We start from the raw sequence: 14,087 nt of genomic DNA, 5'->3' as shown, positions 1-14,087 counted from the left end.
GCTCGTTCCAGTCGCTAGCTGCAGCAAACTGAAAAGACGAGCGACTCAGGGATGTGTGTGCTTTGGGGACCTTTAACAGAATGTGACTGGCAGAACGGGTGTTGTATGCGGAGGATGCGGGCTGCAGTAGATATCTCAGATAGGGGGGAGTGAGGCCTTTTTACTGCAGTCACATTGAGATTAATAACCCCGTTGCTATGGCGAGCTGGCTTTGGGACTATATTCTGCCACTTGTGTTAAGGCGAGCTGTCAATCAAAGCGGCTTTTAATCTTTTAATTTCTTCCATTCTCCTTCAGGGAGACCCAGGGCCCTCTGGTGTGCTGACTCACTGTGTGGTGTGCTGACTGCCTTTTCATAAAACAAGAAAAATGTGTGTAAGTGTGTGTGTGTGTCGTGCGTGCGTGCGTGAGTGTATGTGTGTGCATTCTCGTTCTGCCCACCACAGTATGAGAATAGCCAGTTGTTTTTGAATGGTTCATATTGTAATGTATTTTTGATACTTCTCTACACAGGTGTGTGTATTGTGATGTTTGAGTACTCTGATTCCTGAATCTGATAGTTATGGTAGTAGGTGGATGGTAGTATGGCACTCTGCTGGGGAGAGATATATTGGTTCTGGCTGTGGGCTGAAGGGGCATCTCTACACTCCTCAGGTGGGAGTTAAATTCTGTTCTCATTCATGTTTGGATATCAAACAAATATCATATTGATATAAAAATAAATGGATACCAAAAACAATTTCTTATATCACTTTTATCATATTAGTATTTGTTGTTCTTTATTTCTCTGTTTAGAATGCACATTAATAGATAATAATGAATAAATAATCAGACACATGTATCGATAGGGACAGTACATGCAGTGGTAATGGCTCTGTAATCCATTGTGAAACGGTAGAATATAAAACAACATATTCTGATGAAGTATATTCCTGTTTTGTTGGATTAAAAGGTGTGGCTACTGGGCATGGCTGTCTAGATCAAATAAAGCCTTTTCTATGAAGCCCTTTCTATACATCTATTCAGTTCATGTAAAGACTTTGACTGGTGTCCAAAGCTACATTACAGATGTTGTTGCATTGATTTTGACATACGAGGTATTTATTATCTGTCCTCCATGCCCTACACCACATTAGCCCTCTCTTGGTTGGACACTTTGTGGTTTACAATAATACAATGCATGTTTTCAATTGGAATTTCTAGGGTTATCGATGAGCCACAGTACAATCTAAAGCCTTTGCTTTGTTTCAGTAGTAGGCTTCTGAGAGGTCCTTAACTCATACTACCAGTGTCCATCAAACAACAAACATCACAGAAAGATTACAATCTTAGTATGCTGTTGGGTATCTCTGCTTGTCGTTTGTCCCAGTTCAGTGTCCCCTCCATCATGTCTCCCCTATCAGATAAGCTGGAGTTCGTTCTCCAAGAGGTCAGGTTGATCCCTAGAAGCTGGCCTCGGGTCAATTTTGCGTTTCCTCCGCTAATAATTCAGTTAGAATTTTGGCAGGGAAAACTGATCCTAGATCTGTATTCTGTACCCAGGGGCACCTTCACCCAGGATGAGACAGTTACACGATTCCCTGGCAGCATTTACCACTCCACACCACTAGGGCAGTCATGAGCAGAGTGACCAGCACAGGCACTCCAATGAAAGGCCCCAAGATACGTATAGGAGGGTCCTGAAGCAGCCTGCCGGTCAGAGCGCAGTCGTGAAAGTAGTCCCGGTGGAGGTGTATGAAGAGTTCGTCTATCAGCTGGTTGGGCCAGAAGCAGTGCATCTTGAGTGCCACGAAAAAGGTGCAGTTGGTCAGTTCCTCGTAAGGCCTGCAGGGGGGGATAAAACATTGAAACTAGGGGGCAGCATGAGAAAACTAACTCTAACTTTTAAATACAGTGCATTCGGAAAGTATTCAGACCCCTTGATTTTTCCCAAATTTTGTTACATTTCAGTCTTATTCTAAAATGAATTAAAATAATAATAATCAGCATCAATCTACACACAATACCCCATAATGACAAAGGGAAAACTGTTTAAAAAAAGAGAAATACCTTATTTACATAAGTATTCAGATCCTTTGCTATGAGACTCGAAATTGGGCTCAGATGCATCCTGTTTCCATTGATCATCCTTGAGATGTTTCTACAACTTGATTGGAGTCCACCTGTGGTAAATTCAATTGATTGGACATGATTTGGAAAGGCACACTCCTGTCTATATAAGGTCCCACAGATGACAGTGCATGTAAGCGCAAAAAACAAGCTATGAGTTCGAAGGAATTGCCGTAGAGCTCCAAGACAGGATTATGTCGAGGCACAGATCTGGGTAAGGGTACCAAAACATTTCTGAAGCATTGAAGGTCCTCAAGAACACAGTGGGCTCCATCATTCTTAAATGGAAGAAGTTTGCAACCACCAAGACTCTTCCTAGAGCTGGCCGCCCGGCCAAACTGGGGAGAAGGGGGCTTGGTCAGGGAGGTGACCAAGAACCCGATGGTCACTCTGACAGAGCTCCAGTTCCTCTGTGGAGATGGGAGAACTTTCCAGAAGGACAGCCATCTCTACAGCACTCCAGCAATCAAGCCTTTATGGTAGAGTGGCCAGACAGAAGCCACTCCTCATTAAAAGGAGCATGACAGCCCACTTGGTGTTTGCCAAAAGGCGCCTAACGACTCTCAGACCATGAGAAACAAGATTGTCTGGTCTGATGAAACTAATATTGAACTCTTTGGCCTGAATGCCAAGCGTCACGTCTGGAGGAAACCTGGCACCGTCCCTACAGTGAAGCATGGTGGTGGCAGCATCATGCTGACTGGATGTTTTTCAGCGGCAGGGACTGGGAGACTAGTCAGGATCGAGGCAAAGATGAACAGAGCAAAGTACAGAGAGATCCTTGATGAAAACCTGCTCCAGAGCTCTCGGGACCTCAGACTAGACAATGACCCTAAGCACACAGCCAAGACAACGCAGGAGTGGCTTCAGGACAAGTCTCTGAATGTCCTTGAGTTGCCCAGCCAGAGCCCGGACTTGAACCCGGTCGAACATCTCTGGAGAGACCTGAAAATAGCTGTGCAGTGACGCTCCCCATCCAACCTGACAGAACTTGAGAGGCTCTGCAGAGAAGAATGGTAGAAAATCCCCAAATACAGCTTGTAACGTCATACCCAGGAATACGCAATGCTTTAATTGCAGCCAAAGTTGCTTCAACAACTTCACGACGCCAGGACAGCGGAGTCAATCACCACCTTCCGGAGACACCTGAAACCCCACCTCTTTAAGGAATCCCTAGGATAGGATAAAGTAATCCTTCTAACCCCCCCCCCCCCCTTAAAATATTTAGATGCACTATTGTAAAGTGGATGTTCCACTGGATATCATAAGGTGAATGCACCATTTTGTAAGTCGCTCTGGATAAGAGCGTCTGCTAAATGACTTAAATGTAAATGTAACAAAGTACTGAGTAAAGGGTACGAATACTTACATAAATGTGATATTTCCGTTTTTCTTTTCTTTTCTTAATAAATTAGCAAAAATTTCTACAAACCACTTTTTGCTTTGTCATTATTGCGTACTGTGTATAGATTGATGAAAACAAAAACATTTAATCAATTTTAGAATTAGGCTGTAAAGTAAAAAAAAGTCAAGGGGTATGAATACTTCCAGAAGGCACTGTATGTAAGGTCGATTTTAATATATATATATATATATATATATATATATATATTATTATTTTTTTTGGGGGGGGGGTTGATATTCATTGGCATCAAAATAGACATTCATCAAAACATGTCTGAAAAGTGACTCTTTGAAAACAGGTCTGTTACACTTGTGGTCTCCAACCGTCGGAGTGGGAAAAGGCAAACTAACAGCTTGAATTACCAGCAGGCTTAGCACAGCTAAATATAACTACCATAGCTAGGTGGTAGGTTGTTAGAGAGGAGACATAACATACAGCTAAATATAACTACCATAGCTAGGTGGTAGGTTGTTAGAGAGGAGACATAACATACAGCTAAATATAATTACCATAGCTAGGTGGTAGGTTGTTAGAGAGGAGACATACCTTACAGCTAAATATAACTACCATAGCTAGGTGGTAGGTTGTTAGAGAGGGGACATACCTTACAGCTAAATATAACTACCATAGCTAGGTGGTAGGTTGTTAGAGAGGGGACATACCATACAGCTAAATATAATTACCATAGCTAGGTGGTAGGTTGTTAGAGAGGAGACATACCATACAGCTAAATATAACTACCATAGCTAGGGGGTTAGAGAGGGGACATACCATACAGCTAAATATAATTACCATAGCTAGGTGGTAGGTTGTTAGAGAGGAGACATACCATACAGCTAAATATAACTACCATAGCTAGGGGGTTAGAGAGGGGACATACCATACAGCTAAATATAACTACCATAGCTAGGTGGTAGGTTGTTAGAGAGGAGACATACCATACAGCTAAATATAACTACCATAGCTAGGTGGTAGGTTGTTAGAGAGGGGACATACCATACAGCTAAATATAACTACCATAGCTAGGGGGTTAGAGAGGGGACATACCTTACAGCTAAATATAACTACCATAGCTAGGTGGTAGGTTGTTAGAGAGGAGACATAACATACAGCTAAATATAACTACCATAGCTAGGTGGTAGGTTGTTAGAGAGGGGACATACCATACAGCTAAATATAACTACCATAGCTAGGGGGTTAGAGAGGGGACATACCTTACAGCTAAATATAACTACCATAGCTAGGTGGTAGGTTGTTAGAGAGGAGACATACCATACAGCTAAATATAATTACCATAGCTAGGTGGTAGGTTGTTAGAGAGGGGACATACCATACAGCTAAATATAACTACCATAGCTAGGTGGTAGGTTGTTAGAGAGGGGACATACCATACAGCTAAATATAACTACCATAGCTATGTGGTTAGAGAGGGGACATACCTTACAGCTAAATATAACTACCATAGCTAGGTGGTAGGGGGTTAGAGAGGGGACATACCATACAGCTAAATATAACTACCATAGCTAGGTGGTAGGGGGTTAGAGAGGGGACATACCTTACAGCTAAATATAACTACCATAGCTAGGTGGTAGGTTGTTAGAGAGGGGACATACCATACAGCTAAATATAACTACCATAGCTAGGTGGTACGTTGTTAGAGAGGAGACATACCTTACAGCTAAATATAACTACCATAGCTAGGTGGTAGGTTGTTAGAGAGGGGACATACCTTACAGCTAAATATAACTACCATAGCTAGGTGGTAGGGGGTTAGAGAGGAGACATACCTTACAGCTAAATATAACTACCATAGCTAGGTGGTAGGGGGTTAAAGAGGGGACATACCTTACAGCTAAATATAACTACCATAGCTAGGTGGTAGGGGGTTAGAGAGGGGACATACCTTACAGCTAAATATAACTACCATAGCTAGGTGGTAGGGGGTTAGAGAGGGGACATACCTTACAGCTAAATATAACTACCATAGCTAGGTGGTAGGTTGTTAGAGAGGAGACATACCTTACAGCTAAATATAACTACCATAGCTAGGTGGTAGGTTGTTAGAGAGGGGACATACCTTACAGCTAAATATAACTACCATAGCTAGGTGGTAGGGGGTTAGAGAGGGGACATACCTTACAGCTAAATATAACTACCATAGCTAGGTGGTAGGTGGTTAGAGAGGAGACATACCTTACAGCTAAATATAACTACCATAGCTAGGTGGTAGGGGGTTAGAGAGGGGACATACCTTACAGCTAAATATAACTACCATAGCTAGGTGGTAGGTTGTTAGAGAGGGGACATACCTTACAGCTAAATATAACTACCATAGCTAGGTGGTAGGTTGTTAGAGAGGGGACATACCATACAGCTAAATATAACTACCATAGCTAGGTGGTTAGAGAGGGGACATACCTTACAGCTAAATATAACTACCATAGCTAGGTGGTAGGTTGTTAGAGAGGGGACATACCATACAGCTAAATATAACTACCATAGCTAGGTGGTACGTTGTTAGAGAGGGGACATAACATACAGCTAAATATAACTACCATAGCTAGGTGGTAGGTGGTTGGAGAGGAGTCATACCATACAGCTAAATATAACTACCATAGCTAGGTGGTAGGTTGTTAGAGAGGAGACATACCATACAGCTAAATATAACTACCATAGCTAGGTAGGTGGGTTGTTAGAGAGGGGGCGTACCATACAGCTAAAAACAACTACCATAGCTAGGTGGTAGGTTGTTAGAGAGGGGACATACCATACAGCTAAATATAACTACCATAGCTAGGTGGTAGGTTGTTAAAGAGGAGACATACCATACAGCTAAATATAACTACCATAGCTAGGTGGTAGGTTGTTAGAGAGGGGACATACCATACAGCTAAATATAACTACCATAGCTAGGTGGTAGGTTGTTAGAGAGGAGACATACCATACAGCTAAATATAACTACCATAGCTAGGTGGTAGGTTGTTAGAGAGGGGACATACCATACAGATAAATATAACTACCATAGCTAGGTGGTAGGGGGTTAAAGAGGGGACATACCTTACAGCTAAATATAACTACCATAGCTAGGTGGTAGGGGGTTAGAGAGGGGACATACCTTACAGCTAAATATAACTACCATAGCTAGGTGGTAGGGGGTTAGAGAGGGGACATACCTTACAGCCAAATATAACTACCATAGCTAGGTGGTAGGGGGTTAGAGAGGGGACATACCTTACAGCTAAATATAACTACCATAGCTAGGTGGTAGGGGGTTAGAGAGGGGACATACCATACAGCCAAATATAACTACCATAGCTAGGTGGTAGGGGGTTAGAGAGGGGACATACCTTACAGCTAAATATAACTACCATAGCTAGGTGGTAGGGGGTTAGAGAGGAGACATACTTTACAGCTAACTATAACTACCATAGCTAGGTGGTAGGTGGTTAGAGAGGAGTCATACCAGGGGAGCTACAGACCAGCATGACTGAGTGAATATAATTAGATCTAAGACACACTGACGTGCCTTTGGTCTCCTGATAATATCAGAGGTGTTTGGACTGAATAAAGTTGATTAAATGAATGACTCATTGATGCATAACATGAAGCCTTGGCAGTGTTTCTTGAAAATGTGTTCTTCATTGGAAACTTTGTTCTAAAAGAGCGTACATGAATTCAGTGTAATTTCCGACTCTCTTTGACACTGGAAACCCCAAAGGTTTCTAATAGGGCATGTGGTGCTGACCTGGCCATGAACACACACACACACACACACACACACACACACACACACACACACACACACACACACACACACACACACACACACACACACTTAGTACCCTGTGTCCCCATGGCAGACAGCCATCCAGAACCTGTGTACAGGTGTCACCTTACACAACATCAGTGTGCCCTAAACCCAAGACCAAGACCAGAGAGGCTGGTTGGGCAAATATTTGTTTTTGCAAAGTTCTGTCTCTTTCTCAATCCCTCTCTTCCTCTTCGCTTTTTCTTTCCACACGCAAAACAGAGTTGACCTGCTCACTAAATCGCTCTATCTATCCCTCCCTCTCCCTCCTTCACTCTCTCTTCTTCCCTCCGTACCCAGCTAACAATTCTAGGGAGAGAGAAATGGAAAAATTTTATAATGTTACCCGTAATGTTCTCCTAATGTTTGAGTGTCCAGTTTTCTGTTTGTCAGGGGAACATTCTATCTATGCTAACAAAAGCCTTCTGAGAACCTTTTCAGCATGTTTTGGTGATAACGTTAGAACATTTCCTTAATATCAAGCAGAATTATCTAGAACGTGGTTACAATGTTCTCAGAATATACAACATTAATGTTCTAGACACGTTTCATGGGAACGCTGCAAGAACATTTCTGTGTATCAGTTGTCAGGACGTTGCCTGATGGTCCCAAAGAAACGTTCTCCCAAAATATATATATTACTTATTACACATCACACCTTGTTACCATTGCGAAGCCCATCAAGGCCCTGGTTGGTGAACCACAGATCCATTCACAGCTCGTTCTGTCTGTTGGCAAGGTTACACACAGACAGTGCTTTTAACATAGTGTTTTTAACTTACATACTTGACACACATGATTACATTGTGCATGTTGATTTATACAGCAAATATTATTCAATATGTTATCACCTTTGATTTTGTCATAGGCGTCGTAAGGATTGGACCAAGGCGCAGCGGGTAAAGTGCTCATCTTCTTAATTTATTTAAAGAACACTCAAAACAAAATAAACACACAATGATAACAGTTCCATAAGGCTCCAAGGCTATACAGAAAAGAACCACCCACAAAACACAAGTGAAAACAAACCCAACTAAATATGGCCTCCAATTAGAGACAACGACAACCAGCTGCCTCTAATTGGAGGTCATTGCCAAAAACCCAACATAGAAATAGAAAACTAGATATATACATAGAAATAGAAAATATAGAACATAAACCAAAAACACCAAACCACACAAAACAAACACCCACTGCCACGCCCTGACCAAACTACAATGACAAATAACCCCTTTTACTGGTCAGGACGTGACAGATTTGAACTCACAACCTCATGGTTCATGACATTTAGATCGTGTTGCTAAACCACATCTGTGTCAGTTATCAGTTCATTTGACTGTTCTCTCATCAGTGATTTGATAGTTATCAGTTAATTTGACTATTCTCTCATCATTGATTTGATAGTTATCAGTTAATTTGACTGTTCTCTCATCAGTGATTTGATAGTTATCAGTTAATTTGACTATTCTCTCATCATTGATTTGATAGTTATCAGTTAATTTGACTGTTCTCTCATCAGTGATTTGATAGTTGTCAGTTAATTTGACTATTTTCTCATCATTGATTTGATAGTTATCAGTTAATTTGACTGTTCTCTCATCAGTGATTTGATAGTTATCAGTTAATTTGACTATTTTCTCATCATTGATTTGATAGTTATCAGTTCATTTGACTGTTCTCTCATCAGTGATTTGATAGTTATCAGTTCATTTGACTGTTCTCTCATCAGTGATTTGATAGTTATCAGTTAATTTGACTGTTCTCTCATTAGTGATTTGATAGTTATCAGTTCATTTGACTGTTCTCTCATCAGTGATTTGATAGTTGTCTAATGATGGTGGAACATATTAAAATGGTTGAATGAAAACTGGACACAGGACTGTTCTTGCATGTGCTTATTGAGCCAGTATAGTTAGGCCCTGTCCAGAAGAAACACTAAACCCTTCTCCCTAGGCACTTGTTTACATCTGAGACAACTTGATAGGTGTAAGCTATAGGGTGAAGGCACTTCTCAGTAAATCTCAGCTCTGTTAAAAGTACACTCAATACAAGCTATTACTGATCCTAGTGATTCAGGAGGATCATTAAAACAGGTTGATATGCCCCACCATCATTACACAACTATACTGAAAGTCCTTCAATTGCTGAAATAAGTCAATCAAATCACCGATTAAAGAATAGTCATATTAACAGAAAGATGGTGTAGCAGGAAGATCCGAATACTGTGAACCTAAAGGTTGTGAGTTCAAATCCCAGTTGAGGACATGTTGAATAATAACTACTCTAGAAATTAACATGCATCATTTAATCATGTATGTCAAAGTGTGTCAAATATGTAAGTTGAAAACATTCTATGTGTGAGCATCCTTAACTTGGTTCACCAATCAGGGCCTTCATTGGCTCTGCAACACTAATACATGTTTTGGGGGACACATGTTCTTGCAACTCTTCCATGGAACATGTCTAAAACATGAATATCTTATGTTCTGAGAACATGGCAACCATGTTTGGTGGAACGTTGATGGAATATTCTCCTAAACCACAGAAACCTGGACGCATGAATGTTTTTGCCATGTTTCCATAAAATGTGTATGGAACATTCACGTCTTAAGTTCTGAGAACATAGTAATAACAAAGTAATACTGTCAAATAATACAGTGACATAATTCAAGTAAATGTAATTGAACTCAACTCTATTTTTATTTCGGATTAATACAATTTAGGATGGATTTAGGTGAATAATATAGATTATACTGACTGAAAAGTGTCGGACCAGCTGCACCACAGGCTCTGGTCCAGGGCCTCCATGTCCAGACTGAACTTGGTCACACAGAAGTCAGAGATGGCCCTCTCGTAGGCACCGCTGCAGCTGCTAAGTGGTGGAATGGCCCTCCCATAGGCACCGCTGCAGCCGCTCACTGGGGGAAAGCCACGGGCTGCTTCAGAGGGAAGGAACATGTCATCAGATTGTAGTGTAGTTGCTGGAAGCGATCAGGGAGGCAGCAAGTTTATGAAACAGGGGCTAAATGTATCAAGTGTCTAAGAGTAGGAGTGATGATTTAGGATCAGTTTTGCCTTTAAGATCATAAACAATAAGATTATATGGACAGGGGGCACCAGATCCTAGATCAGCAGTCTCACTCTGAGACGCTTGATGAATACAGCCGAAGATCTTGATTCAAATATCCTTCGTTAATAAGCGTTTGATTGAGCCTGCCTAGAGTACCGGATAGGCAAGGTTTGCACTTTTGGGACCATTCCGTTTCACTAGGCAAACTCAATCTAACGCAGCTTAAAGTATTCTAAAGACAACAAGTACTATTTGAACCCATGTCTTGAATGAAACATTCTAACTTGACCAGCACGGACCACCAGAATAGACTGTCCCAGTCTGTCATCCATGCATGATTCAAGATGTCCACCATTGTCCCTGTACTCAAGCAAACAAAGGTAACCTGCCTAAATGACTATTGCTCTGCCTATAGCGCTGTAAGGGTTGCGGAACTGGTGGCAGTGAAGTCAGACGCAGGAGAGCAGAAATAGGTAATAGCCGGAGCAGTTTAATACAAAACCCACAGCAATACAAAAAGAACCTTCATGGGTACAAAACCCAACGCACACCAGTAACATAGAGTACAAGCACTTACAAACAAACAATTCCACACAAGGACATGGGGGGAACAGAGGGTTAAATACACAACAATTAATGACGGAAATTAAAACCAGATGTGTAAGAAAACAAGACAAAACAAATGGAAAATGGAAAGTGGATCGACGATGGCTAGAAGACCGGTGACGCCGACCGCCGAACACCGCCCGAACAAGGAGAGGAAACGACTTCGGTGGAAGTCGTGACAAGCGCTCAGTTCTTTCATCATGAAGTGTTTTGAGAGGCTGGTCAAGGACCATATCAGTTCCACCTTACCTGAAACCCTGGACCCATTAGGATGTGTATGCCGAACTAACAGATCCACGGATGACGTAATCGCCAGTGTTCTGAACACACCCCTATCCCACTTGGACGTGCTGTGAGAGTGCTGTTCATCGACTACAGTTCACCACCTATTGACATTGATGGGGCTGCAGTGGAGCGGGTCAAAAGTTCCACTCTGCCAGGGCTCCAACCTCCACCCTGTAGAAGGTCTCGTCGCTGTCTGTAAATGAGCGCTAAGCCACCCAATGTCCACTTACAAGGTAATCTACGCATTAACACAAGGTTAGGCAGTCCAAGGTGAAGGATTGTCCATGTGGATAAATGTCTAGCTGGTGAGTTGGTGTGGAGCCCAGGGGTTTACAGAGGTCTTCTCAACCGGAACTCTGGAATGCAACCAAATGGTTCAGATAGGGGTAGGGGGTCTGTAACCCTATCAGCTATGGCCTGTGATTGGGTACCCTGGCAACCTGGTCCCTAACATAGAGGTGTGAAGTTCCCTCTGCCTGGACGAAAAGGTCAGGGGTCAGTACTTGGAAGCCTACCTCAGCTGTAAGAAGTCCCAAATGTTGTCTCTGAAGTGCCAGAGCCATGGAGAGGGTTTGAATGGTTGATGTCTGAGAGTTTAATGTTAGATGTTTTTGTACAGACAGCACAAAGCACTTTATGGGAAACTCAGAGTCCCAGATCTGTTTTTGCTCTTTCCTTCTCCATTACTCTCCTTGTCAAGTCAAACATTACATTTTTAATTTTAGTCATAGCAACTTACGGTAGTGAATGCATACATTTCATACATTCATTTTTTATTTTTTTCCATACTGGTCCCCCGTGGGAATCAAACCCACAACCCTAGCGTTGCAAACACCATGCTCTACCAACTGAGCCACAACATGTTGGGCATGATAGCACAACCAGACTGACGCTCAGGCTATTGTATGGGTTCTCCTGACTTCCTCTGGCTAATAGTTCACACTTCTTTTGACTGAGAATGAGAGCAGCTCCCACACACGGCAAAATTGCCAGGGGTGACAGAAAAGTGGAACAGCAAAGTGCCCAAAGGCAGTTAAATTACCATTTAACAGTAGCAAAAAACAGATTGTGCCTTTAAAATCACAAGGTTTACCTAGCAATAACCTTTTATTTGAGTACTCTGACTAATGTAATTCGAGAGCCATCTATAATTAGGCTACTATTAGTAATTATATCCTCCTGTGGGTGAATTGGGGACAACCCACTGGGAACAGATGTCAATTATCAAATCAAATGGTATTTGTCACATGCGTTGAAAACAACAGGTGTAGTAGACCTTACAGTGAAAAGCCCTTAAACCTACAATGCAGTTTTAAGAAAAATAAGTGTAAAGAAAGTATTTACTAAAATAAACTGATGTAAAAAAAGAAAATTAAAAAAAAGAAATAAAAAAGAGAAGAAAATAGAAAAATAACAAGTAATTAAAGAGCAGTAAAATAACAGTAGTGAGGCTATATACTGGGGGTACCAGTACAGAGTCAATGTGCGGGCAGCGATTAGTCGAGGTAATTGAGGTAATATGTACATGTAGGTAGAGAATTGGGGTCAATGCAAATAGTCCGGGTAGCCATTTGATTGGCTGTTCAGGAGTCTTATCCGGCAGAAGCTGTTAAGAAGCCTTTTTGACCTAGACTTGGCGCTCCGGTACCGCTTGCCGTGCGGTAGCAGAGAGAACAGTCTAGGGTGCAATTAAACGTCTACTCCACCTTGGTTCAACGTAATGACATTGAAATGAATTGAAATCACGTTGATTCAACCAGTGTGTGCCCAGTGGGAAGCAGAATAAATAAGCGTTGTGTCAAATGTGTAGAGACCAGTTCATAGAAAGCTTTGCATTGACTTTGACTGCATCTTCATGCATTTGATGCTGCTGATTCATTCAGGTTGGCCCAGATATCCTTCACCTTGGTCAGCTGTTTTGTCCAGTATTGTGCGAACATGTTTTCATATTCATCATGACCATGTGTAGACTCCCAATGAGAAAATAATTCGAAAGACATCTTCCTAAGAAAGCTGATGACCAACGCTTAGAGACCAGATGCTCTATGTGAATACTGTACAAAATCATAATACTGAACACTTCACTTTTATAACGTCAATAATCGATGAAGTTGAAAATTGTTTAATGTCAAAATATGACATTTTCATTCTTAGCTTCATTCTACAGCACACATTTAAAATGTTATTTATGTTTCGCGTAATGGTCAAACGTTTGGATTACGCAATAAGCTTTATAGGCTACATCAAACGAAAAAGGTCAATGTAAGTAATTTTTAGACGACTTGGTACGGTTCGGGTATCTGGTAAGAATAGGAATTGCGCCAGGGAGGCATATTGCATATAAAAAAACAAAAAAAACAACCAGCAAACAAAAGCAAAACAACAAATAGCATTAGCTATTATATATAATTGATCATATCACACGTACCTGCCACACATAAAACAAGGGTTAGTTTTGTCAGCGATGTACAGTCTAGTGCCATAGCTTCTTATTATGGATTGCACCGAAGAGACGTGGCAGTAACCTAACTTCTCACTCGTGTTCTCTTCTTCAGTGTATTGACGCGCTAATTCTTCCGACTCCTTGTCCTTTGCAATAACTGATTCATCAAATGAATATGCATATATATATATATTCTCCAACTGAAGCCATTGTTCACGCCAGTTGGCTATTTTAACTGGGGACAGGAGCGACACCCAAGTCGTAGAGCCATCCATAAATCAGTGGTAAATCGTTGGTTAACTTCCATACATAGCCGCGGGAAGTAGGGGTGTTGAGGGTGCTGCAGCATCCACTGAAAAAC

At 41.6% G+C, this 14,087-nt stretch overlaps 1 protein-coding gene across 4 annotated transcripts; it reads right to left on the bottom strand.

Annotated features, from left to right (window-relative positions):
- Positions 1-752: 752 nt before the first annotated feature.
- Positions 753-14,031, bottom strand: LOC106590732 (receptor activity-modifying protein 1). 4 transcript variants are annotated; one of them, XM_014181886.2, is made up of 3 exons: positions 13,821-14,031; positions 10,081-10,261; positions 753-1,824 (listed from the first exon to the last, which is right to left on the bottom strand). In XM_014181886.2, the coding sequence occupies exons 1-3, from the start codon at positions 13,999-14,001 to the stop codon at positions 1,569-1,571; spliced, it is 618 nt and encodes a 205-aa protein (XP_014037361.1). In that variant the 5' UTR covers positions 14,002-14,031; the 3' UTR covers positions 753-1,568. The 4 variants fall into 4 exon arrangements, with proteins under 4 accessions (XP_014037361.1, XP_014037363.1, XP_014037364.1 ...); XM_014181888.2 differs by having other exon boundaries at positions 13,712-13,983; XM_014181889.2 differs by having other exon boundaries at positions 10,081-10,258; positions 13,712-13,983.
- Positions 14,032-14,087: the final 56 nt, after the last annotated feature.

This window comes from Salmo salar, chromosome ssa16 (assembly GCF_905237065.1).
Source record: "Salmo salar chromosome ssa16, Ssal_v3.1, whole genome shotgun sequence".
Taxonomy (NCBI): Eukaryota; Metazoa; Chordata; class Actinopteri; order Salmoniformes; family Salmonidae; genus Salmo; species Salmo salar.
Note: the sequence above shows the minus strand (reverse complement) of the source record. Positions and strands in the feature narration are given on the sequence as shown.